At 47.3% G+C, this 27,277-nt stretch overlaps 1 protein-coding gene across 3 annotated transcripts; it reads left to right on the top strand.

Moving 5' to 3' along the window:
- The first annotated feature begins 8,648 nt into the window (after positions 1-8,648).
- Smim12 (small integral membrane protein 12) lies at positions 8,649-12,939 on the top strand. Of its 3 annotated transcripts, XM_021232674.2 has the most exons (4): positions 8,676-8,788; positions 11,311-11,411; positions 11,865-11,954; positions 12,039-12,939. In XM_021232674.2, exons 3-4 carry the CDS (start codon positions 11,948-11,950, stop codon positions 12,320-12,322), a joined length of 291 nt encoding a protein of 96 aa, XP_021088333.1. In that variant the 5' UTR covers positions 8,676-8,788; positions 11,311-11,411; positions 11,865-11,947; the 3' UTR covers positions 12,323-12,939. The 3 variants fall into 3 exon arrangements, with proteins under 3 accessions (XP_005079519.1, XP_012975585.1, XP_021088333.1); XM_013120131.3 differs by lacking the exon at positions 11,311-11,411 and having other exon boundaries at positions 8,673-8,788; XM_005079462.4 differs by lacking the exons at positions 11,311-11,411; positions 11,865-11,954 and having other exon boundaries at positions 8,649-8,788.
- Positions 12,940-27,277: the final 14,338 nt, after the last annotated feature.

The following is a 27,277-nucleotide window of genomic DNA, read 5'->3' as shown; positions in this document are numbered from 1 at the left end:
GCCAGCTCTCTCCCGAAGAGACCACCTCTGTGGGGGGCTTGGGTAAGGTGGGGGGGGGGTAGAGGAGAAGGGACCAGGAACTTGAGTGATCTTAGTATGGGGACCGCAGGGGTTGCCCGAGCCCTTTCTGGGAAGGGCTAGCTGGGAGAAGGGATTCTGGCTGTCACTATGAGGACCTGTGCCATCCTGGAGGGGTCCTGATTGAGTATAAAGGGGACTGAAGGAACCCATACGCCCCTCATTCAATCCAGGGCCCTTTGCCTCCTAGACCCTGAGTTCAGTACTTGACACAGCACATGTGCCATGGAATGATGTGTTGGTTATTGTTATAAGTCAGTGAATGCACACACACTTTCCCTGGAGGACAAGTACTCTTCTTGCTCCAGCCCAACCCAGTCAGCTTCAGCAAACTCCAGATTCGTGCTGCCACTTTTTCTGATGCCTCCTGTAGGTGGACACATTGCAGGAGGGGTTATAAAGGACAAAGCTATACTGAGAAACTAACTTAAAGTTAGGAGGCATGGCTAGTATTTACGGAATGCCCCCTGAGGGTGGTCCGCCAAGGGATGCGTGCTTCATGGACAGAAGGCTGACGCTCAGAGAGGCTTAAGTGGACTCACCCCAATAACAAAGATAGAAGTAGTGGACCCGGCCAGGTCTAACGCCAGTTCATAGGGTTTTTAGATCTACGGTAGTCTCAATTTGGAAGGAACTTGACTGCAGCTCCCACAAAACAAAACAAAAAACACGTAAAAACATAAACAGAAAAAACCTTTTATAGTCTCTTGGGGCCGTTGTCACTGGCAGACACCGTGGAGGTAGTCCTGAGCCTTGTTCTTTTACATATCTGTGTGTGTGTGTGTGTGTGTGTGTGTGTGTGTGTGTGTGCGCGCGCGCTCGCACGCAATTAATGGTGTGTCTTTGGTCATTCTCTGCTTTATTTTTTGAGATCCAGGATTACTAAACCTGGAGTTGGTCCGCTCTGCTCTAATGGCTGGCTATCAACCCCCAGGACTATTTCTGTCTGTATCTCCCAGTACTGAGATTACAGGCATCCACTTCCACGATAGGCTTTTAATGTGTGGGTTCTGGAGATCCGAACTTGGGTCCCTACCCTTGCATGCCAGTCACTTTATCTACCACCCTTACCCACTTTACCCAACCCTTAGGGTTTTTTATTTAAATTTTATGTGTATGAGTGTTTGCCTGTAAACGTGTGTGTGCCATGTATGCCTCGGAGTCCGGAAGAGAGGTCAGATTCCTTGGAAGTGGAGTTTAGACAGTTGTGAGCTGCCATGGAGGTGCTGGGAGTTGAACCTGGGTCCTCTGGAAGAGCAGCCAGTGCTCTTAACTCCTGAGCTGTCTCTGCAACCCCCTCCAATGGGCTTTACATAAGTGCTGCAGGTGATTCTGACACACAGCCAGGTGTGGGGACACTTGGACTGGACGTTGTCTTTTTTCTATTGGCTTTCCAGATGGGGGCTGGACTAATCTTACTTCTCTTGCAAGTGTTTTTTTTTTTCACCCTAAATTGGGATTCGAGTGAGTTTTGAATGATCAGGGCAATCAGGTATTGTGAATTTTCAGGTGAGGGGACAAGCTTGGGAACTTAAACTCTTTCCCCCAATCCTGAAGCCAGGAAGATACAGAGTCTGAATTATATGGGACTCCATTACACTTTGTTCCGGAGGATCTTTGCCCTTTCTTAGAAATGGGGCTAGGTTTCCTGAAGTCTTGTAGACGGGAGTAGACACGAGGAAACATGTCAGTACTAATAGATCTGGTCACCCTGCTGTGAGCATATCCTTAAAGTGTCCCTAGCAGCCAGGTGTGGTGGTGCACACCTTTAGTCCCAGCAAGTGGAGGAAGAGGCAGGCAGATCTCTGAGTTTGAGGCCAGTTTGGTCTACTTAGCAAGCTCCAGGACAGCCAGGGCTACACAGAGAGGCCTTGTCTCAAAAATCACAAGAAACAAACAAACAAATAACTAAAATATCCTCAGGGGGTTGAGAATGTGGGGCAGTCTTTTGGTGTTGGACCAGTGACCTAGATTGTTCTGTGCCTCAGAGGTACAAAAAAGAGGTGGTACACATTGTATTTAAAAAAAAAAACTCTTTTTGCTCTTTGCTCTTAGGGGGCACGCCACCCAGCTCCCAAATAAATCACGTGGAGGCTTATTCTTTCTTATAAATGCCTGGTCATAGCTTGGCTTATTTCTAGCCAACTTTTCTTAAATTAGTCTGTCTACCTTTTGCCTCTGAGTTTTTAGCTTTCTCTATTTTTGTATACTTCTTATTCTGTGGCTTGCTGTGTAGGTGTGAACTCTTGAGCCCTCTCCTCCTCTTCTTGTTCCTTGATCCCTTCTTTCCAGATTTCTCCTATTTATACTCTCTGCCTGCCAGCCCCACCTATCCTTTCTCCTGCTTCACTATTGGCCATTCAGTTCTTTATTAGACCAATCAGATGTTTTAGACAGGCAAAGTAACACAGCTTCACAGAGTTAAACAAATGCAACATAAAAAGAATGCAACACGTCTTTGCATCATTAAACAAATGTTCCACAGCATAAACAAATGTAACATATCTTTAACTAATATTCTACAACAAGTGGCTCTCAGCCTGATTGTAACTAGGCACAGGAACAGAAGGCTATAGTTTGAAGAGGGGTCTGCCCTCAGAGAAGCTGAGTATATACCACGTACAGGTACAACATAAGACTAATTCTGGATACTTGGTAATGAACTTAGTTCTGGAGGCTGAGATGTCCTATTTCAAGATGGCAAAATGTCCAGGTGTGATGTCACATACCTGTGATCCAGCACTTGGGAAGTGGAGGCAGAAAGATCAGAAGTTTGAAATCATCTGTAGTTACCCAGTGAGTTTGAAGCTATTCTGGCATATATGAGACTCTTTGCAGTTGAAAGACTGCTCTCTGTCTAGTCTCAGTTCCACTGGACTGGTCCTCTCTACCCACCGATCCCAGCAGCCACTTAAGAAATAACCATTCTGAGACTTAATATCAATTACAATTGTTTAGCCAATGGCTTGGGATTCTTACTGGCTATCTCACTCTTAATTATTAACCCATAACTATTAATCTGTGTATCTCTACGCGGCCTTATCTTACCAGAGAATGCCTGGGCATCCTGCCTTCCTGGTGCCTACATGGCGATTCTCCTTTGTCTTTCTTTTCCCTGCCTCTTTGTTCGGAATTCCTGCCTAGCTAAGTCCTGCCTGTCTATTGGCCAAAACAGCTTTATTCATCAACAAATAAAAGCAACAAGTGTTTGCAGCATACAGAAGAACCTCCCACACCATCTCTCCTTTTCTGTCTAAATAAAAAAGGGTTTTAACTTTAAAATAGTAAAATTATATATAGCAAATAGTTACCAAGTAAGAATTATAGTTACAATATTTAGTCTATTTGTATTTGACAAAATTAAAGAAAATATCTATTCTACTCCTGTGAGTTTAAAGGTTTTTTTTGTTTTTGTTTTGTTTTTTTTGTTTTTTGAGACAGGTTTCTCTGTATTGTTCTGGAGGCTGTCCTGGAACTCCAGGCTGGCCTCGAACTCACAGAGATACGCCTGCCTCTGCCTCCCGAGTGCTGGGATTAAAGGCATGCGCCACCAACGCCCAGCGAGTTTAAAGTTTTATATGTAACTTTTATCATAACTAAGAAAAACCATAACCATAACTACCTGTCTTCAACTCCATCGAAGACCACAGAAGGATATAATATAAACTGTAGAATTGACTGAGACATCTTGCTGCCTGGACAGTCACCCAAAGTTCCTCTGTAACATTGGGGCATCCATTTTCAGCCCATAGGCCCAGAGTGTCTGGCAGACTTTCCTATGAAGCAGGGACCTTGAGGGGCGGTTCTGTCCCTTGACAAGTTTAACAGTTGATTTTCTTTGTAACCTGCTTGTCCAGTTTGGAAAATGTGCTATCAAGCAGTCCGAGCAAGAGCAGTTTCTTGTCCAAATGGCTATCCCTGCCATAGTGAAAGCAAACTCCATAACAAGTTTCTTCAATGCCCATCTTCCTCTCTGACATAATTGGTGTTGCTAGGAGCAGATGTATCTCATTGTCATGAAAAGCCCTAAGTTAAACATTTTAAATGCCATATTCTGTAGATCTTTGAAAGGTTTTGAAGAATACCTATCCATCTGAAATATATCTCTGTATAGCTAGAAAACCTAACTAATGTAAGTTTTGACTATTATAGGTGACTATAATCTGTATTTTAAACTATACATCACATTTTAAATGAGCTGCATAAACATGATACCTATTTAGGTATTATGTTGAAATATACATATAACAAAATTGACCTTAAATTTGTATCAATAAACCAAAATCCATACCAATGCAAAATATTCATTCCTATATCAATTCGGGTTTTTTTGCTTGTTTGTTGTTTTCTTTCTTTTTTTTTTTTGTTTTTGTTTTTTGAGACAGGGTTTCTCTGTATTGTTTTGGAGGCTGTCGGTCCAGCCCGGCCTCGAATTCACAGAGATCCGCCTGCCTCTGCCTCCCGAGTGCTGGGATTAAAGGCATGTGCCACCACCGCCCAGCAAGACAGGGTCTTATTATGTAGACGAGGCTGGCCTTGAACTCACAGTGTTCCCACCCACTTCTGCCTCCCCAAGTGATGGGATTAAATGCATGTATGCCACCTTGCCTAGTGAGACTGTCTTAAACAAAGCAAGACCAAAAAATACAAAAACAAAATACCTAAAGCAGGGCATAACAGTGTGTACCTGTAGCCCCACCTACTTGGAAGTATGGACAGGTGAACCATTTGAGCCTTGTTCATGACCAGCCCGCTAACATATCAAAATCCTATCTCAACAATAAATAACTGGTAGGGCTGGGGAGTTGGTTTGGGGGTTAAAGGCAATTTTTGCTTTTGCAGAGAACAGGGATTTCATTCCTAACATCCACATAGCAGCTCACAGCTGTCTGTAACTCCTGTTCCTGGAAATTTGGTGCCCTCTTCTGGCCTCTTTAGGCAACAAGCATACACATGGTGCACATACAGCTATGCAGGCAAACGACTCATTCACATAAAAAATAAATATAAAAAATTACCATCACAAATACAAATACAAATGATAATAATAATAATAATAATAACTGAATGTGGTGAGGTTATAATTCCAGCACTTTGGAGGCTGAGGCAAGAAGATTGCAATGAGTTCAAGGCCCGTTTAGGTCATATAGCAAGACTGGCTCAAAAGGACTCTGGAGAGATGGCTCAGCTATTAAGAGCACTGGCTTCTCTTTAGAGGAGGCAGATTTGGTTCCCAGCACCCACATGACAGCTCATAACTGTAACTCCAGGTCCAGGGGGTCTAACACCCTCTCGTGACCTCCCTGGGCATCAGGCATGCATGGGGCACACTGACATACATGTAGGCAAAACACTCATGATTTTCTATAAAATTAAAAAACAAAAAATGACTGTCTCAAAAGAAGCAACAAACACAAATGGGTACTAGCACACACATGTCATCCCAGCTGGAGGCTGGAGAATCAGAAGTTCAAGGCTAGTCTGAGTTGTATGAGACCCACCTATTCTCAGAGCAAACAACAAACCAGCTTGCATCTGGTGCCAAAGTCCTTCTTGCTGAATCCCTTCCATGCTAGAAAGCGAGAAGAAGAAAAGGGAGTGAGGGAGGCAGACGCCCCTTTGCAATCTCACCCATAGGCCCTTGTGACCTAATCACTTTTTAAAGATGCCTAACTTCTTCACATGGTTACAACGGTAATTAGATTTCAATGTAGTTTTTCCAAGCAGGAACAAACAATGGTAATTAGATTTCAATGTAATTTTCATCAGGAACAAATATCCATCTGAAGCACAGGGAGTTTGGGGAAGCCTGGTGAACTGTCTTGCAGGATGTGTTGGGATTTTGCATAGGAGAAATGGAAAAGGAGGACACTCCTTCAGGCCAAGGGACCAGTGTGGGTTTGGAAGGATGGCTATGTTGGGAATGATAAGAAAAGCAAGCTACAGAAAATTGACAGATTAGCAAAGGGTCAGCCAAAAGGGTTCTGTGAGCTAACGCAGAAATTCCAGTGTTTTATTTAAGTTTTTTTTTGAGGGTGTTGAGACAGGGTTTCTCTGTATCGCCCTGGCTGTCCTGTAACCCACTCTGTAGACCAGGATGGCCTCTAATTCAGAGATCTGCTTGCCTCTGTCTACCAATTAAAGGCGTATGCCACCAACGCCTGGCTTATTTAAGTTTTTGAATGGTCCTTTGGCCAAAGGAATAGCTGTGGAGTGGTGGGGCAGTGGAAGGGTGAGAAGCTGATAAAATGGTCCAGGTAAGAGGTAATGGTGTTGATTTTGAGGGATGGTTAGGAAGCATAATGCTGTAGGCTGGATCTGGGGTGGGATGAAAAGAGCAAACATGAAGATATTACACAGATTTTTCTGTTAATGAACAAGTAATGCCCAAATGAACATCCCAGAAAGCAGCATGAATCTGGGGAATACTTAATATGTCAAGAAACATTACCAAAGTTCACCGAGATGCCCAGAACTACGGAGATCTCTGTACATTAAGATGGTTTAAAACAGCAGCTCTAGAGGATGTCTTAAAAGTTTTTATTGCTTTATTTGTGTGTGGGGGGGAGTCACATGCCACATGCCACAACCCCCATGGGGAGGTCAGAGGACAACTTTCAGGAGTTGATCTTCTTCTAACACATGGATCTGAGGGCTAAACTCAGGCAGTCAGCTTGGTGGCCAATGCCTTTATCTGCTGAGCCATTTGACCAGTCCAAGGGTATCTTCTGATTGTCTTTTTAAAAAATACAAATAGGACTGTGGAGATGGTTCAGGGGTTAGAGAGCATACTGCTCTTAACGGATGATCCAAGTTTGGTTCCCTGCACCCATGTCTGACAGCTCACAACTTCCTGTAATTTCGGCTCCAGGGGGATCTGACACCCTCTTCTCACCTCCGTAGGTGCCTGTGCTCATGTGCACACCCCCATTCACACATACACACAATAAAATCCTTTTTGATTATAAGTATCTTTTTTTCAGATTAGCAGGCCACAGGGTCAGGATTTGAATCCAGGACTAATTTTAAAGTTTGGTATGGTTAAAAAAATTTTTTTTAAATACAGGGTCTCAGCATGGAGTTCTGACTGACCTGGAAGTACTAATTGGACCAGGTCGTTTTCAAACTCACAGAGATCCACCTGCTTCTGCCTCTGGAGTGCTAGGATTAAAGTCGTGCGCCACTATGCTCAGCTCCCCTGACCCCCATTTATATAGACTCTTGGTACATAGCCGAGGTTGGATCCAGAACTTCATGACCTCTCAAGTGCTGTGATTTCATTTTCAGTCGGAGCTTCTGTGCTCACTCCAGTTCTGCTGGAGGGAGCTCCTATTCATTGCTAAGACACAGCTTGAGGATCTGCCTGTCCTTCTAGGGAACATCCACCGACTCTTTGTATGGCTGATGGTGTCCTCTGTTATGACATTGCATAGATTGCTAACATCTTGTGGGCTTATCTGCTTCCTCTTCAGCCAGAAAACTCCTTAGGGCAGTCCATATTGGATCTCTAGTGTCTAGTGTCTAGTATGTAGAATGAGTGACTGAATACCAGACTGTGTTCTAGACAATTCTGACCTTGTCTCTTCTTTACATATTCAGTGCACAAGTAATCAAGTTCTGCTAATTATGGTTGCTAATTGCTGCCAGCTTCTTTCTCCTCATCTTCATTCCCAGGCTTAGCTTTGGGTTCTTCGATATAAAATAGGAAGAATCTCTAACCTGATGATGCAGCCTGGAGACTTGCTGCGAAAGCATTCATGACCTTGAGACATGACTCACAACTAACTTGTTAAGGGAAAGTAGCGCGGGGGCGGGGGCAATTCTAGGTAGACGAAAAAACCTGGAAAGGCACAGGCTCAGAAAGTTGATTTTTAGTGTGTATTACTAATGGTAAGGAGGCTTGTCAGATTGAGTTCAGTGTCTCGTGGCTGGGGAGGCAGGTCCATGTTGGGGCATTAAAGAGCTTGGACGTGAGGCTTTTTCCTGTATGTGATTAAATATATGTCTGTTCAGGGAGAGTGGGAGCATGGAGGACTGTGGGTGCCTTATCAGAGGGTTTTGTACAAATGCTTCACTATCGTTCAGCTGTTTGTAGACTCACCATAGCTACCATCCGTTTCCCTGATTGCGGTGTACTTGACATACGTGACATTTTCAAACCCTCACAACATTCCACGAAAATGGGTGGTGTTAATGCTATGCAGAAGGAATGAGGCTCACACAGATGAATTTAATAACATTCCCAAAGACACACAGCCTGAAAGTACAGACCCGAAGAGGTTTCAAAGCACTAGATTATCCTTTGCTAAGGGGAGCTTCTAAAGGTTAGGGGTTGGGTTTTCTGTTTCAGTAATACCCGACCTAGGTCTCAGAAGATGGCTGATGAACTCCAGTTGGATCTATGAGTGCCATGACTTTCCGCTTTTCTCCACTAGAAAAGCACGAGGCAACTTCGCTTGAGGAGCCTCCTAACCGCCAGGGGGCGCTGCATTTACCTCCGTTTACCCCAACGGAGAGGCGGATGCCTGGCTTCCTTCCTCTTGTCGCTTGACGGAGCTCAGCCAATCACTGCTCTCCGAGAGCGCCCGGACGCCAGTGGGCGGGGCCTCGGGCGATGACCAGCGGGCCGCTGGAAGCAGCGAAGTCCGTGTTGCTCCCGGCTGGCGGGCGCAGCGCGGGGCCGGTCCGGGGCGTGCCGGCTGGGCCGCAGGTGAGTTCCTAGGGCCGAGGGCGCTTCGCTTCCCTGGATCGCCGCCACGAGTCCCGCAGGGACGGGTTCCTGGCCGTGTTCTCCTTGTTGGGAGGGATGGTCTCCGTAACCGTCCCGGCTCCGGCCAGCTCTCGGTCAGAACTTGTCCGCCTTAGGCACCTGCAGGCCGGAGGGTGACGAGGCCACGCATGTAACGGGACAGGGCACTGGGAGCTGATGACCCTGACCTCTGGCGCTCTCACTCCCAGACTTGACTGGGACAACTGTCAAGGGTGATTCTTCTAGTACCTCTTTTGACTGTTCTTGAATTCGGAGTGTAACTTCCGGTGGGACCGGGCACAAGGACAGGTTTCCGGGTGGCCCAGTTGACCTGTACCTGGACTCTTTGGCAAGCTCCCCTGCATGCTGGGCTGGAAATAGGCGTCAGTATTTGCCAGACACTTCTGCTACTTACATTTGATCCTCTGGGGATGACTTCATGAAGTCGTAGCTGCTTGTGGTCGTATTCCTGCCCCTTTGTGATTGTGGGTGGGAGACTGCTGTAAGTCTTACATAGCCACTTGTTTATGCTGCCTGTCATCTTTCGATCAATAGAACTGTTTTTGGAGCTCTTTTCCAGGGAGGATCGTGGGGGTGGGGAAGAGGCATAGAGCATAGGACGCTCCGGACAACCTTGGTCCTTAACCTCCCGGAGCTCCTAGGTGTTTTGAGAGATGTAGACAAGTAGAGTGAGCCCACGCAGTGCCTGTCAATTGGAAATGGTTGTGTTGGATACGAGGATGACTGGAATACTAACAGGACCATACAGAACCTGTGTTTTGTGTGGGAACAACAGACCTTGGTGGGAGGCCCACTTCCCCATCAGCCTGAGAGCAGGCAGCTACAAGACAATGTTTACTGCCGGGCGTTGGTGGCCCACGCCTTTAATACCAGCACTCGGGAGGCAGAGATAGGCAGATCTCTGTGAGTTCGAGGCCAGGCTGGACAGATAGCCTCCAAAATAATACAGAGAAACCCTGTCTTGTAAAAACAACAACAACAACAAAACATGTTTACTGAAAACAATCCGGTGTCCATAAGAAATGTTTACTGGAACAATAAGTTCCTGAAAAGGGCTCACCCACACTGGACCGCCCTGACCTCGACCTTTTCCAAAGACTAACCATCTCTTCCTGACCCACCCACCACCGCCTCTGGTGTCAAAGCAGAACCAGCCAGGGGTAAGGAAGGGAGCAGAAGCTTTTCTTGAGGGAAGACTTTCTTGGGAAGTTTTCTTGAGCCTTCTTGGGGCCTGCTTAAAGTTTTCTTTGCACCGCCGACTGGTCTCTGTGTTATCAATCCTGACACCCTCTGCACATTCTCGGATACAGGCTGTGCAGTGGGCACGGCAGTTTTGCATGTAAGAGAATAATAGTTTGTACATCGATACTTAAGGCAAATTAGAAGGTTGAATGGAGAGTCGCTATTTAGGAATAGAATGAAGAGCTTGCACCCGATGTGCACCTGTAATCATAAGCCCATGGGAAGTGGAAACAGGAGGTACAGCCGTTCAAAGCCATCCTCAACTGAAGGTTCGAGGCGAGGCTGGGTGACTGAGGACCTGTCTTAAACATCGTAAAAAGAAAATAGAATGGAGAAGTATTGGGTTTGGTGTTCTTCTGGGCTTCCCTCTTCCTTAATGTGTACATTGTAGGATTTTGCAAATCTCTTGGTATAGCCTTAGAGTATACAAGAAAGGACGTGTTTCAATGTGATGAAGGGCTAAGCTAATGAGGAGCTGTAGGAGGCACTTGCGTGTGTGGTTTCAACAGGCATCACACACTTATCTGCAGTGCTCTACTAGAAAAAGCCTGGGCTTGGACTCAAAAGTCAGTGCGCCTGCTGCTTGTAGTGTTTGGCATAGCGCCTTTGGGCCACTGTGGCCTGGGACAGGAACCTAGGCAAGTAATTCCTACATCATAGAGGAATTGTGAGGGCCAGGTGATGACTAGCATAAGGCCTGGTGTCAAGTCAAAGGATCAGGAAGAGAAGCCCTCATCTGCTACAATTCCTCATACCTGGTAGTCCATGGGTAGACTCAGGCCCACAAGACATTCCACTTCCTCCAAAGAGAATTAGAACCAAAGGGAAAAAGGAAGAGCCATTTAATCCTCCATGAGGCTTGGATGTCTCACCCCAGAGCAGAGAGACAACAGTGTTGGAGAAATACTTAACATAAGTGACTTCATGCTGATGACTGAGGAGTGAATGTGAGAATTAGAGATTATCGTGTGTGAAGTGTTTAGCCCAAGGCCCAACTTGGATAAGTGCTCAGTAGATGGTAGCTAGCATTAGTAGTTCATTGCCAATGGCCTTTTATGATTGTAATGGTAATTAAATAATGGTATAAATAGTAATTTAATAGTGGTAATCATTTGTGACTAGGTGGCCTTTTGCGTGAGTGGGTTTATATATTACATTGGTATTTCATTGCAGAAGGCCCTACGGGCAGCTCCACGCTTTTTGTTATTTTTATTTTACAGCATTTTCCACAGGGACTTTTCAAGTACTAGGATTCTAGGGCATCTGGAGTACTGTATTCACTTGTGGTATTTTCGGGAGCTTACTGTGCAAGTGTGAGGATGTGAGTATGGTTGATGGGGTATATTTTGAGGGTGTTTTGACCAGGATTCTGCTAACTATAGGTTACTGTCATTGTTAGAAAAGCTCAGTCCAGAATAGGCTTACAATCTTTATCAATCTTTAGTCCAGGCTAGTTAGGTAATGAATCATCATTTTTGGTTGTCTAAATAAGTCCCTTGTGCTTTACCCAAGGAAAAGGAACTCATTATCAAAGAGTCATAATCCAGAGTGGAGCTATGTGTGAGCATGTGAAATTTCACAAAGACTTCTTTTCCCCTCCTGAAATGTTGAAAGACTGGGGGTAGGGGAACAGGGCCTGAGGCCACCCCTGGTTTGAGGCTCCATTCAGTGACACTCAGAGGTTCCTTGTGGGTAGCATGTGCTCACATGAGTACAGCGTCATTCATGGAGGTTTACCCTCTTCCTTAACCGTCAAATCTTTCACAACTTCTAGAGTATTTCAGGGACCCAAGTGTTGCACAGAGCACAGTGGCCGCTTGCTGCTCTGTGGGGTGGCTGCTCATTACTAGTGCCAGGATGCCTGGTAAGTAGAGTGCCCCGGGGGCTGTCCACATCTGCTGGGGGAGCGGATGCTCATTTCTCCCTAATGCTCTCTTTTTTTCTGCAGATGTCATGTGGCCTGTGCTTTGGTCCGTGGTGCGTACCTATGCTCCCTATGTCACCTTTCCTGTGGCCTTTGTGGTCGGTTCTGTGGGCTACCACCTGGAATGGTTCATCAGGGGAAAGGCTCCTCAGCCTGTGGAGGAGGAAAAGAGCATCTTGGAGCGTCGAGAGGACCGAAAGCTGGATGAGCTGTTAGGCAAGGACCACACGCAGGTAGTGAGCCTTAAGGACAAGCTGGAATTTGCCCCCAAAGCCGTCCTGAACAGAAACCGTCCAGAGAAGAATTAATGGAGGGCCCAGGTCCCTGTGATCCATGGGGCTATGATATGCCCTGCCACCACGTCGACCCAGCTTCAGAACATACATCTGATTTGCTTTGCTGCTCACTCCGGCCCCTTCTGCATCCCACCGCCACAAACGTCCTGGCTGGTCCATTGTGGCTGTACAGCTGCAGCAGCAGGGGCCAATGAAGAGGAAGGCTGCGTCTGCTGGATGGGCTGTCCCCATGACTGTGGACTTCTGATCTTACCTGGGAGCGCTGCAGGGAAGAGCCCTAGGGAATGAACACTGCTCTCAGGCTCCCTGGGGAGAGGCTTGGCCTCAACTGGGAATGGTTGGGCTTGTTGTTGCCATGAGGAGGGTCACTTCCATGTCTAGTTGTACTTTTTGCACTGGACACAATTCAGAAGTCTCCCTGGCTCCCTTGAAGTGTTTTTCCTGTTCACTGGCACGGTTGTGCCTGTATCAGCTCAGGAGTGGGTTCTCAGGGGAAGGAAAGCACATTTCTGTTATGGGGAGCTCAGGCTGTTTACCTTGGGCAGAAGGCATATGCCTGGAAACAATCCCTGTCTTCCACCCTCCCTCACTTGTAGTGGGAACCTAATTAAAGTGGCACCTGAGACATACTGATGGAATTCTGTGTCTTCTGGATGGGATCTGGGTTCTCTGAGGAGTTACTGCAGGCATGTGGGATGTGATATCAATGGTGTCTGTGGACTTTCCAAGACACTGAGCACAGCTGGAAGCTGTGTTTTACTAAGTGCTAGCTTAGACTCCTGGAGGCACAAGTTCCCAGGAGTCTTTTTTTATCATGCTTGCATGAGGCTGCAGCATCTCCAGAGTCTAAATCAGTAGCACACACACTCAGAGATATTTACGTGTTAAAGAAATTGAGCAGGAAAGGGAAAAGGTCACCCATACTCCCCGTGCTCCACTGCAGATGCTGGGCACCCACACTCCCCGTGCTCCACTGCAGGTGCTGGGAACATTTTGTTGCCTTCACTGTGCCCTCTCAAGAGCTGGGATGGAAGGCATGTGCCACCCCTCCTAGCTTTCTGTGTAAGTCTTAAAGAATTTATGGCTATACTTTTATATTAATTTTACAGATTGTTATTTTTCATCTTACCATATGGTGGTTGGCATTGTTCTGGGGTGTAGAGGTTGCTGAGATGGAACCCAGAGCCTCACACATGCTAGACAATCACTGAGCTACATTCCCAGCCCTCTTTTTTTGATTTTTTTAATGGATTGCCAGGATATTCTTGACGTTTTGGCTGTCCTGCCTCAACCCCATGAGCAGCTAGGATTATAGACTTGCGCTACTAAGATGGATTTCATTGTTTGTTTGCTTGCTTGCCTTTTTTTAATAGTTTTTTATTTATTTATTTATTTTGGTTTTTACGAGACAGGGTTTCTCTGTAATAGTTTTTTAAAAAATCATTTTTCCAGGCAGTAGTGGCACGGGCCTTTAATCCCAGCACTCGGAAGGCAGAGGCAGGTGGATCTTTGTGGGTTTGAGGCTAACGTGGTATCCCATAGAGGCCAGATGAGAGCGTCAGATTCCTCCAGAACTGGACTTGTGGATGGCTGTGAGCTGCTGTGTAGATGCTGGGTCTCAGACTTAGGTTCTCTGGAAGAGCAGCTGGTCCTCTTAACCACGGAACACTAACCCTCTTTCCAGCCCATGTTTCTAATACTTTCTAAAAATTATTGAGTGTGTGTGTGTGTGTGTGTGTGTGTGTGTGTGTGTGTGTGTGTGTGTGCACTACAGTACATGTGTGGAGTTCAGAAGACAACTTTTGGGAATTGGTTCTCTCCTATCATGTGGGTCCCAGGGACTAATGCAGGTCATTAAGGTTTGCAACTAGGAACCTTTACCTGCTGTGCCATTTCTCAAGCCCTCATAATTGTTTTTGTTTGTTTAATATTTGCTGTGTATATGTATATAATGTGCTGGTGCCCACTGAGGCCAGGAAAGGGTGCCAGATCCAGGGGGGTTAGAGTAACAGGCGATTGTGAACCACTTGCTTCTGGGTGCTGAGAACTAAACTCAGGATCTCTGGAATATAGGCTCTTGACCACTGAACCATCTCTCCAGCCCCCTTCATCACTGCTTTTAGTAGTGAAGCTATAACAAACACTGACTCTAAAGTTTCCCAGTTGCTGGATGTGGGTTTTGTTCTTGTTCACGAGTTTAAATGCTGCAATGACTGTCCCTGCGTTATGGAATCAATGATAGGAACAGCACATGATCTTGGATAAAGTGGGTCTCCATGCACAATACAAAACATCCTTCCAAAAGGACTGTAGTGTATGTTGCCTGTGGTGATGTATTATGATTTATTAAAGCTTGCCTGAGGATTCAGAAAGCAAAGTCAGCCACAAGCCATAGAAGCCAGACACACACCTTTAATCCCAGCAGCTAAAAGCTAGGAGGTAGTGGTACACACCTTTAATCTTAGGACTCAGGATTAAGAGGCAGATGGATCTCTGTGAGTCCAAGGCCACCCAGACCTACACAAGACTGATCCAGCCCTAAAGAGAAACAGCTCACACAAAGATGATCTCAGCACCTGGGATCACATGCCTTTAATCCCAGCACTAGATGGGTATAAAGGATAGGAGCAGGGTCTTCAGCAGTCAGTATCAGGCATTCATTTTCTAGCTACACTGATAACAGGAACACCCCTCCTATTAGAGGTAAGAGCTCTCTGGTAGCTTAGCTGCTTTGTGTCCCTGATCTTCAGCTTGAACCCCAATATCTGTCTCTGTGTCTTTTATTTATTTATTTATTTATTTATTTATTTGGTTTTTCGAGACAGGGTTTCTCTGTGGCTTTGGAGGCTGTCCTGGAACTCGCTTGGTAGTCCAGGCTGGTCTCGAACTCACAGAGATCTGTCTGCCTCTGCCTCCCGAGTGCTGGGATTAAAGGCGTGTGCCACCAACGCCCGGCGGGTCTTTTATTTTTTGTGCAACAGTTACCACTCAGGATGTGGCTGGGGAGGTTGTAAAGGGAGTGAGAACAGAGGGCTGGAAGAAGCAGATGGCTAACTCAAGTGAGCGAAGAAAGCACAGGGAGCATTTATTTGATCAAGTGTCAATTTGCCTCTAAATGAGGAAGGCGCCTCCCCTGCTTGTCTCAGGACCCACCTCCCGAGAGGTCTGATGGATGGCATCAGGTGGAGACGCCAGCTATGGAGTGGGTATCCTGGGAAGAGGGGCATTTGGTGGCCTAGAAGAGAGCGAATGCCATCAGTAGCTGTGCCTAAGGGAATTGTTTGAGTTGTTGCCCAAACATGTCTGATGGAGTTTTAGGAGCAACTGTGTCCACCCGAGAAAGGATGAAAAGACTGGTTCTGAAACAACAGCTAAGTAGAGCTTTGGGCAGCCCTGGCTAGGCCAGTGATGGGTGCATTAATAGCCTGGTGCTGCCCCTCTGTGGCTGTTCTTAGTATTATCAGGTGACAAATGAGTGACTGGGCTGGCCAGGCTGGAAACTGGAAACCATAGGCCTGTCAACAGGGGGCAGTGAAGACCCAGCTTTCCCTTTCTGTTCACGCAGGGGCACCAGGTTTCCTATAACTCCTTCCCCAAAGATGCTAGGAATTGAGTGGAGTTTCCCGTATTATTTCCCTTTGTAGAACCTATTTTATAAACAGTGACAACTCATTAAAGAAAATCTGGGGCTGGAGATTTAGTTCAGTTGGTAGAGTGCTTTACTACCCACACATGAAGCCCTGGGTTCAGTCTTCAGGACCATATGAACAGGGCGGGTGGTTGGGGGTGGGGTAGGAGGCATGCCTGAGACGGAGCACTTGGGAACTAGAGGCAGATAGATCAGAAGTTCAGGGTCAGGCTAGTGAGATGCTCCGTGGGTAAAGACTCTTGCTGTGCAATTTGACGGCCAGCATTCAATCCCAGGAACATCCAAAACGGTGGGGCAGGAAGAACCAACTCCACAAAGTTGTTCTCTAGCTGTCACCTATGTTGTGCTGTGACACACACACACACACACACAGTAAAAACATATTTAAAAGTTCAAGGTCTGGAATACAGGAGATGCTGTTTTACAGCAACAAAAACAACCAAAAGTTAAAAGTGAGGCCCAGCAATATGGCTCAGTGGGAAAAAGGCACCTGCCGCCTGGTAGTGGGGGCGCACGCCTTTAATCCCAGCACTCGGGAGGCAGAGGCAGGTGGATCTCTGTGAGTTCGAGGCTGGGCTGGACCGACAGCCTCCAAAACAATACAGAGAAACCCTGTCTCGTAAAAACAAAACAAAAAAAAAAAAAAAAAAAAAAAAAAAGAAAGAAAGAAAGAAAAAGGCACCTGCCACCAAGCTTGATAACCTGGGTTTGATTCTTGAAACTCCCATGGTAGAAGGATAGAACCAATCTCTACAAGCTGTCCTCTGGTTCCCACATGCAGAATGTGGCAAGCGTGTGTGTTCACAGGCAATATATAAAAATATAATCAAAATATTAAAAAAACAAGCTTGTCAATCTATGACCTTCAAAATACCCTTCTTAGGATGGGTGTGTAATTCATGTGGTCTAGAAGTTGCTAATGCTAATATCACAAGGAAGAAAGTTGTCTCCCCTAATAAGATCTAAGGGACATGTATTTTTTACTGTCTGCAGAAATGATGTTTAGAACCAGTTGTGGCAGAGAAGCTAAGGCAAGAGGAGGGAAAGCCTTGGCCACATAACTAGCTTGAGTCTAGCCTGACTACATGTGAGACCTGTGTCGCAAAACTCCCAAAGTGAAAGAAAGAAAAAACCCAACAAACCATTTTTCTTTTCTTCTTTTTCTTTCATTCTTTTGTGTATGTGTTTGTGTGTGTGTGGGGGGGCTGGGGGGGTGGGTATCCCAAGTGCCTGAGTGTGTGTAGTTCAATACAGCCTGGGTAAAACGTTGAAGGATGGAAAGAAAGCCACAACAAAAGGTTTCCCGTAGACGTTTTTAGATTTTTCAGCTATTTTAGAATAGCCCCGTCCCCACGGGTGCACCTCCTGTCCGCGCCTGGCTGAGGAAGGCCTATCTATCTTTGGAAATCCAAGTGCTCCCTCTTTCCCGCCTCTCTTTGATTAAGCCTCCCTTTAAATCATTTCACTTCCTGGGGCATGTCCTTGTTGAATTTCTGCCTCCGGTGAGTCTATTAATATTCTCAGCTAGACCTTTCTTTCCCACAGACTGGCTGAGGTCTGTGACTGCCGTAATGGCGGTGAGACGGCACCTGCCCTCTCGCCTCTGTGCAGGTGCCGAGTTTGAGCAGCAGGGCTTGTCTGCCTGTAGCCAAATCCAGGTTAGGGTTGATGGGATGAGTACGGCATGGGCTGGCTTTCTTGGTGAATCATGCTTGCCGATTCACCTTGGAGACACGTGAATCGCGTCTTTCGATTGGCTCAACAGTCAAGGTTCACTGAGATAAATTACTAAATGCATGTGCTTGGAACTCCTTACTTGCTCCCCACCCCTCCCTGGGTCTCTCCCCAGCCGTAGGATGAAGGGACTTTGGAGTCCTGTCTGAGCCTCGCAGGACTTACTTTTGTCCCCTCAGTGGCTCACTGGTGCTTTTCCACTCTCCGGACTCTTTTCCTGAGTCTGTTGGCTGTGTTAGCACAAGTCGGCTGGGCAGCCGCCAGGACAAGCGTGCCAGGGTACCCTTTGACTTTTGTCAGCTTCTCGACGCCCTGGGTAGAGGACAGAATAGGGAGGAATTCGCGTCCCAGAGTCTGGTTTGGGAACCAGGCCATGTGAGTGAAAAGGCGTGTATGCGTATACACATGTGCGTGGGGGCATGAACACCTGCGTTCGTGAATGGAGGCCAGAGGTCAGCATCAGATATCTTCCTCATTCACAAGGAACCCAGGGCTGGACTTTTGAACTAGACTGGCTGGCCAGCAAGCTTCCGGGAATAATACTTTGACTGCTCCATCTTCTTGGCCCGCCCCAGTGGCTCTGTCTTGACTTGTCCTCTCACTCTGAGGTGGTCCCTTAGTGTGCACTGAGCGCTGAGCTAGGTTGTGTGGCAGAGGGAAAATCAAGGGCTGCCTGCAGACTTGAGTTTTGTCTTCTGCGTGAGTCGTTAGCCTTTCTGAACCTCAGTGTCTTGGCCTATAAAAGGGGTGAGAGTTTTTGATAAGTAACATGAAATTTTCAGCATCTAAGGCGGTGGGTCTCAACCTTCCTAATGCTACAGCCCTTTAATACAGTTCCTCATGTTGTGATGACCCCCAACCATAAAATTACTTTCATTGCTGCTTCATAGCTGTAGTTTTGCTACTGTTATGAACTGTAATGTAAATATCTGATATGCAGGATATCTGATATGTGGTCCCTGTGAGAGAGGTTGCAACCCACAGATTGAGGACCACTGCTCTAATAGCTGCATGTGATCCTGAAGAGTGGGGAAGAGGATACAACATCCTTGGCTGGATGATGACAGAGGTCCCTAACAGGCTTCCCGGCTAAGGACATCTCATTTTATAGACTCCAGCCTGGCCTGAGGGATCCCGGATCTTGGGCTTTAGACCTATAATGTGCAAAGCCAGAGCCCGGAAGTGAGGAGCCAGCAAGAGTTCACAGATCTGGAGAATGGTTGGAGGACAGAGCCATAGACTTGAAGACAAGAGAAGTGGGTAGCTTGGGGTTTGTCTTCCGGTCTCTAGCTTTCAGTTGCCCCACCTGCACACTGGGACACTTTTCCTGCCTGTGTACTGGGGATGCTACCTGTGTACTGGGGATGCTACCTGTGTACTGGGGATGCTATTACAGGACCCCTACTGGTAGTGCAGAAAAAAAGTGAGGAGATGCCCAAGCCAGTGCTAGTTGTAATGGCCCAGGAAAGTCTCCCTTCTGTTTGAGTGGGATGGCAGCCTATCTGAACAATGCAGGTAAATAAGTGGTCTTTGATGCCTCACCATGCATAGATAGCCTGTTTTAAAAGTGTTGGCTAAGCCGGGCGTTGGTGGCGCACGCCTTTAATCCCAACACTCAGGAGGCAGAGGCAGGTGGATCTCTGTGAGTTTGAGGCCAGCCTGGTCTACAGAGTGAGTTCCAGGACAGCCTCCAAAGCCACAGAGAAACCCTGTCTCGAAAAACCAAAAAAAAAAAAAAAAAAAAAAAAAGTGTTGGCTAAATACAAGTCGCTGGAGGAAATCAGCTACAAAGTGAAGAATAATTAGCAATTGGAAGGTCAGTTTTCATCCTGTGCCTGCGGTGGCTCTCATCTACGTAGAAACAGTTTATTCCTTATGAATTATATTTGCTAGCATTATTATCTGTTTCCGAATTCCTCTTTTACAGAATACAGAGGTAAGACATGGCTTTCAAAAAATGTCAAATGGGCCCTCTGATTTATTGAGATTTTAGCAGATCAATAGCAGCTAATTTTATTTTGCAGGGAGGGGGGAGTCCAAAGGTGTTTTTGGATTGTGCTCACCTCACTGTCCCTATGCCTCATACCCGATTCCGGTCCTCCCCCCACCCTCTATTTGTCTCCCAGCCCGAGCTTCGAGGTGCAGCTGGGGCCATTTAGCCTAGCACTGTCCATCCATGGTTTCTGGATGTGACGTCCTCGGCAAGACTTGCAGTGGGTCTCTTTAAACAAAGCCCCCGGCACTGTCACTGTGCACAGCCCTTTGTGTCTTCCTTGCTCGATGTGCAACCACTTCAGGCCTGAAGCTATTTGGGCTAAAAGCTTTTGAGATGACGTATCTGGTGTCCTCAATTGAGTCTTAGTTATATTGTCTCTTTCTGGTGGGTGGCAGAGTGACTTTGTGGCCATATCCCTTGACATTAACAGCACTTCCATGTTCCGTTAGCTGTCTTCTGCCACTGAACTCTTCTGTCCTTTTAAATGAGCTGGGCATGGTGCCTCATGACTGTAGTTCCAGCACTTTGGAAGTTGAGGCAGGATAGTTGTGAGGAGTTTGAGGAGGCTGGGCTAGCTAGCCTGGGTTATAGTGTCAGATCCTGTCTCAGACAAAGGTGGGGATGTTCTCCCAGCTTCCTTCCCTCCTCATCTTCTTTGTTGAAGAGCCTTAGCCTCCTCTGTGGCTTCAACCACCTCCAGTGTCTACCTTGATGACCCTTGGACGTGAAGCTCTAGTTCTTAATACAACACTCCAGTCATGGAAAGGCAAGCCATGAGCACTGCTCATCTCTGCTAGGCACACCATATGGTACGGCGGTTAACAGTGTTGGCTTCTAGGCTGGGGCTGGAGCCCACTTGGTGGGGAGCTTGCCTAGCACTGGATTTGACACTTCATGAAGTCAATTGTGGTGGTGCATATCAGTAATCCCAGCATTCAGGAGGCGGAGGCAGGAAGATCACTTCAATGCTAGCCTTAGCATCATTGTGAGTTTGAGGCTAGCTGAGTCTACATGAGTCCCTGTCACAAAAAGAAAAACATACATTGATTTGGATGAGAAAGCTAACTCCGAGATTAGTTGCACAGTTAAATTCTTTTAGCATCATCTGTAAATGGGTTAATTAGTGCTACCTTCAGAGCTGTGAGCCTAAGATAATGTTTAGAAACACGAAGCATGGGATTGGAGTACAGCCTTCCTCCCTCCCTCCCTCCCTCCCTCCCTTCCTCCCTCCCTCCCTCCCTTCCTCCCTCCCTCCCTCCCTTCCTCTTCTCCCTCCTGTCTCTTCTCCCCTCCTTTCTCTTCTCCTCTCTTTCTCTCTCTTGCACTATTAAGACTTGAACCCAAAGCCTCACATGCTGGGTGGGGTATCACACCATCACTGAACTATAAACCCAGATATTTTATATTTTTATTAAAATTGATTTAGTTTTATTATTATTTTGTTTTGTCTTGATTTTTGAGACAAGGTCTCACTATGTAGCTCTGGCTAGACTGGGACTCCCTGTGTAGACCAGGCTGGCCTCAAATTCACAGAGATCTGTTGGCTTCTGCCTGTTTGGTGTTGGAATTAAAAGCTGGCCTCAAACTTGTAATCCTCTGGTTCCTTCCCCTTCAGCATAACCTACTGGAATGCAATACAACTAGCTAGCTTTATGATTATTGTGGGGAGGATACATCCGTGCGGTATTGCTCATGTGGAGGCCAGAGGACAACTTTCAGTAGTCAGTCCTCTTCTTTCACTCCCGTGTGGACCCCTGGAACTGAACTCAGGTTGCCAGGCTTACACAGCAAGCTCCCTAACCCCCAGGGCCGTCTCCCTGGCCCATCTTATTATTTGGAGACAGGCTGTCACTAAGCTGCCTAGACTGGCCTCAGCCTCGTTCTATGAGCCTTGAACTTGTGCTTCCTGAGCAGCTGGGATTACAGGCATCCTGTTCTCATCTTGCTCACATCTGAGGCCAATTTTCCCACTGCCTCCCTCATGGATTCCATTGCCAGCCTTTGGTGACATTTTTCTGCATCTAGAACTCATCGACCCTGCTTTAGGCCCTCATCAACCAATCTGGCCTCAAACTCATAGAGATCCTCCTGCCGCTGCCTCCCAAGTGCTGGGATTAATAGCACATGCCGCCACCACCTGGCACTCCTTCACCTTATCTTCTGTCATGTTTGGACACAGAACCTGGGTTTTGCATTTCGTATGTGTGTTCTTCTCGTTGGAACCTTGGCACTTCTGTGTGCACGGTGTTCGTTCAGTCAGGTCTCCCTGGATCTTGCCTCCCTCCTTGCCTACCTGATGGACTCCTATTACACACGATTTAGCATGTGGACCCAGACCCCACTTCTCCAAATAGAGATTGCCGGTCCCTCTCTCTGCCTGTCTGGCTGGCCCTGTGCTCAGTACTCTCTGGCAGTGTTTGTTACCAGGCACTGTGGTTGTCATATTGCCTTAGGTCCTTGTGGGCAGGGACCAAGTCTTCCCTCTGCTCCAGGAGGAATACCTCATATATAGTCATTGTTAATAAATTCTGAATGAAGGGGCGGGAGGGGGGCTGAGTGGTTCTGGGAGGAACTGGGCCTGAGTGCGGAGACAACGTTGGGGAGCAGGGCCAATGATCTGCGTGTTGAGGGGCCAGCAGCGTGGCAGGAGCGCAGGACAAGCAGAGTTTGCTTGCTGCAGTTTTGTCATCCCCAAGCCAAACTGCTGGCTTAATTTTCCAAAGGGAAGTGGGGCTTGGGCAGAGGGCTGTATTTCCCTACTGGGTAGGACCTGGACCAGGCCAGCCCAGCCAATGATGAATTTGACCCTGATGACTCTGCAGTGGGGAACAATGTCCTCAGGAAAGCATTCAGGAAACCCTTCGTGTAGTGGTGATCAAAGCTCCACAGCAGCTCAGCAGGGTGGATGGGAAAACTCCAAGGAATCCAGCAAGGACCTGGGCCACAGCCCAGGGATCCACCTAATGCACTTGCCAGGTGGCGCTCATAGACCCAGCAGCTCCCAGCAGCCTCTGTGCTAAGGAAGTCTCGCAAAGTCTCAGGGATGCCTATCTGGAAAAGCCTATCGGAGTTGGCTTGGAAGGCCTTGACTTTTCTTTCCTTTCCCCCTCTAACTGAGATTCCAAGGGATGGGACAGGCTGGCAGGTGAGACTGGGAAGCTGGGGGACTCTCAGACAAAAGAGTAGACTTTCGTGTCTCTGTTTCACGAAGAAGTTGCAGTTAAGTCTGGTATGACAGTACACACCTGTAATTCTAGCACCTGGAAGGTGGGAGGCAGGGGGATCAGGAGTTCTCAGTAAGCATGAGATTCCATCTTAAGAAAGAAGAAAGAGAAGAAAGAGAAGAGAAGAGACAAACCCTGAGATTATATACAACCCATCAGGGTTGCAGTACAATGACAGAGAATATCTTTAGGATGCATAAAGTCCCACATTAGATCCTTAGCATGGCAGAAAAAAAAGAGAAATTTCTGCCCTCCCTTCAACGGTTCCAACTCAGCAAGTATGGGGCCAGGCAAGTGGAATTTTCTTTTTCACCAGGCAAGTGGAGCAGTGATAGAGTCCGAAGGTAACACTCACAAAGTCCCGGTTTTGATCCTTGAGACCAAAAAGAATTCAAACAGCAGCAACAACAAAACCCAACTGAACAAGCCAAGCTGGCGTAGTGATTGCTCCGTTCCTCCAGAACCCTCTTTCCAGTCTTCCTGAAGAATTCCAAGAGTAGAGACAACAGCGGGCACTGCCTGGTTCTCCTCAAGTTAACAGAGGAACTGAGGCCTGGACGGGAAATGGCTCACCCAAGATAACATGGGAATCTTGGCAGAGCCTGTCCTAAGCCTCCCCTCCCTCCCCTTCCCAGCTTGCTGCTTGTCATCACACCAGCCAAGGTCAACTCTGTCCTGCAGAGTGGTTGACCTGACAAAGGGACACCTTGAGTGCCTGCCCACTGCCAGGTACTGACTGCCACAGCCCCTTGGCTGACATTCCCCTCTCTCCGACTGACCCCTGCTGCAGGCTGTAGCCTGCTTTTCCTGCCTCTTTGTTTCCCAGTCTGCACACAAAAGATCAACTCTTGGGGTAGCTCTGGCCCTTTGATGCTCTCCAAGCTGTTTCCCAGGGCGCAGGCTGGGTGGGAGGTCATGGTCATTCCCACAGATGGAAGTCCTGTGTGTTTATCGTTTTGTCAACTGACGACTGTTCAGCTTGTTCTTGTCCCTAAAGCCCTGTCCTGGCTGCCTCTCATGTCATGTGACATATATGGGGACATTGGTGGGCTCAAATCTCAGCCCTTCTCTTAAGCTTTCCAGAAAGAAAAGCCAGCTCCTGAGTTAGACGGCTTTTGCCCAAAGCCCAGAGTTACCTCTTAGGGCTGTGTGCACTTTGGCCAGAAAGTTCATGCCTCACTATCTAAATCTGTGTATCCAATGGGGGCAAATACTGACCTCATAGCAGAGTGATGCCAGGACTAAACGCACAAGGCCTTTGGACTCACAGTTTGCAGTCATGAGGAGTTGGTTACTGTGATTAGCATCGCTTAACAGCATTTAGTCACCACACTTTAAGACCACCGTCTGCCCCCGGGTTCTAAAAGGGGGTGCCCAAGTATAGCGGGAAAGTAAGGCTTGCAGCAATGCTATGGCAGCGGCGGCGGGAGGGGGGTGCGTGCTGGGGCTGGGGAATAGTCAGGACTCCAATTTCAACCTACAGCCTGTTGGCCACTTGTGTCCCTGCCCATTTTACTGCCCCCTCCATCCTTTCTGTATTGTGTGGTAAGATGCTACCAGCTCTTCCTAGTCCCAGCTGAGTCCTCAGCATCCACACAGCCCCACCCTAGTTGGCTTACCCATTGACTCACGGGAGATGAAGGATTCTGGAAGATGTGGGGAGGAGGGACGGGATGAGCTGAAGGGGTTCTGGCTAGTTTGTATGGTTCATGAAGCTGTAACCCAGTGTGGGGCTGAGCTGGGAGTATAAACAAGAAAGCTCCCACCCCTCTTTCTTGTGGTTCCCCAGACAAATCAGAGGTTCCTTGGCTTGCTAGGCATTCGTAGCAAAACGTTGTTGACCAAATGGTTTAAACAGCAGAGACTTGTTTTCAGTTTGGGGACCTGGGGGTCCAAGATCAAGATCCTGGCAGCATCAGCCTCCCTCCTTAGCTATTTGTTTTAGGGATTTATCGATTTCTTTTTCTGCATGGTTTATGTGTACCGTTATGCACTGGAGAATGTGGGAGAGGGCATCGCATTCTCTGGAGTTGGCTGTGAACCGCCATGTGGATGCTGTGGACCCGATCTGGGTCCTCTGCAAGAGCAGTCAGCATTCTTAATGACTGAGCAATCTCTTCAGGCCCTTGTTTGGTTTTTGCGTCAAGATCTTGCTATGTAGCCTAGCTCGAGGCCTCCTAGATGCTGGGGTTATAGGCATGAATCATTGGACCTGGCTCAAATTCCTTTTATAAAGACGTCACATCACGATCTGGCCTTGGTAGTAAAAGCCTATAATCCCAGCACTTGGGAGGTGTCGGCAGGAGGATTGGAAGTTCTGCTACGTATCGAGTTCCTGGGCAATAAGAGGCCATGGTTAAAAACAAAGAAAAAAATTCAACAAGCAAATAGAGGATGAGACTACTATCACAAACCTGCAATCCATTTGCTTCAAGAGTTGAGTCAGGTGGATCCTGAGTTCAAGGCTTACCTGGGCAAATAAGTGAGATGCATTAATAAAAGATCCAGAGATAGATATTGGGGTTCAACCTGAAGGTCAGGGAAGCAAAGCAGCCGAGTTACCAGAGAGATTTTACCTCTAACAGGGCTGGGGTGTTCCTATTCTCAATGAGGCTGGAGAATGAATGTCTAATACCGGGACCTTGCTTCTGTTTTATAAACCTCTTATAAATCATGGGATTAAAAGTGTGAATTATAATTCTCTCTTAAACTGATTCATTCTTGTGTAGATCTAGGTGGCCTTGGACTCACAGAAATCTGTCTACCTCTTAATCTTGAATCCTAGGATTAAAAGTGTGTACCACCACCTCCTAGCTTCTGGCTACTGGGATTAAAGGTGTGTGCCTGGCTTCTATGGCTTGTGACTGACTTTGCTTTCTGAATCGTCTGGCGAGCTTTTTTTTCCCCGAGACAGGGTTTCTCTGTATTGTTTTGGAGGCTGTCCTGGAACTCGCTCTGTAGACCAGGCTGGCTGCGAACTCACAGAGATCTGCCTGCCTCTGCCTCCCTAGTGCTGGGATTAAAGGTGTGCGCCACCAATGCCGGGCCCTCAGGCAAGCTTTAACAAATCATAAATAATATATCACTACAATGTCCACGCCCCCCCAAAAAAAGGAGTTTGGAGAGATGGCCCAATGGTTAAGAGTGCACACACTGTCCTTGCAGAGGAACTAAGTTTAGTTCCTTGTACCCTCACTGGATGGCTCCTAATGGCTCCTAACTGCTCGTAACTCCTCCTCCAGGAGATCTGATGACACCTTCTGGACAACACACACACGCACACACACACTTAAAATCATTTTTAAAAAAAGTTTCATGGGGGCGGGACGGGCTGGTGAGATGGCTCGCTAGGTCAAAATGCCTGAGCTGGACCTGACCGTCTGGGTTCAAACCTTAGACTCCTGTGTAAGAACACAGTGTCAAATCTGCTGCAGTTTGGGCCACTCTGCTCTGCAGCAGTCTCCTCTCCCCCTTTCACACACTGTCTGGCAACCTACTGAGACATTGTCTGTGAGTCTAACAGACTTCTTGGTGCCAGGACCCCTTACCTGGGGAAGTGCCTTTACATCAAAAGGGATACTGGTGGTCACACATCCTGCTCCCCACCCCATCTCCTGGCTGCAAGCTCTGGCTGTGAAACCTTCCTCATCCTCAGAAAGGCAGGAGAGCATCCTGCCACTGCCACAAGGACTGTGATTTCTTTCTCCAGAGTCACTGCCTGCTGTCTCTGGAGCTGGAGCCTAAACTCTCCTCAGATCCCTGCTGTGTTCTCACCTCTCTGCCTGTCTGTCTGTCTGTGGAACTGAGTTTTCTAACATGCCCCAGTAATCTGCTCAGTGTCCAGCTTTAACACCCATCACCAAAAATCTTTCAACATGGTGGGAAAAGGGTTGACTTGTGCAAGTTGTCCTCTGACTGCCCCTCCCCCCCACAAGAAAAGTTGAGTTGGGTGTGGTGGCACGTGCTTTTAATCCCAGCACTCAAGTGGCTGAGGCAGGTGGAGTACTGTGAGGTCAAGATCAGCCCGGTCTACATAGTGATTTCCAGGCCAGCTCAGGCTACAAAGTGAGACTCTCTCAAAATAAACAAAGCAAAAAACAAAAGGACTGGAACTCAGTGGTGGAGTGCTCTCTTAGCAGACACTAGGCTTCATCACAACAACAAAAGACATCATCATCCAGATTACATTAGGGCCCATTCTAACAGCCGAGTTATAATTCAATCACCATCACCTTCAAACACACTGGAGTCCAGATCTTCAACACAGCAATTTTGGAGGGATCCATTGAGCTCATGGCTTAAGGACAGATGGCAGTGTTTGGGGAATGCTCTGTACAGGAGACAGCCTTGCCTGTGAAGGTGCT

Source organism: Mesocricetus auratus, unplaced genomic scaffold (genome assembly GCF_017639785.1).
Source record: "Mesocricetus auratus isolate SY011 unplaced genomic scaffold, BCM_Maur_2.0 Super-Scaffold_100014, whole genome shotgun sequence".
Taxonomy (NCBI): domain Eukaryota; kingdom Metazoa; phylum Chordata; class Mammalia; order Rodentia; family Cricetidae; genus Mesocricetus; species Mesocricetus auratus.
Note: the sequence above shows the minus strand (reverse complement) of the source record. Positions and strands in the feature narration are given on the sequence as shown.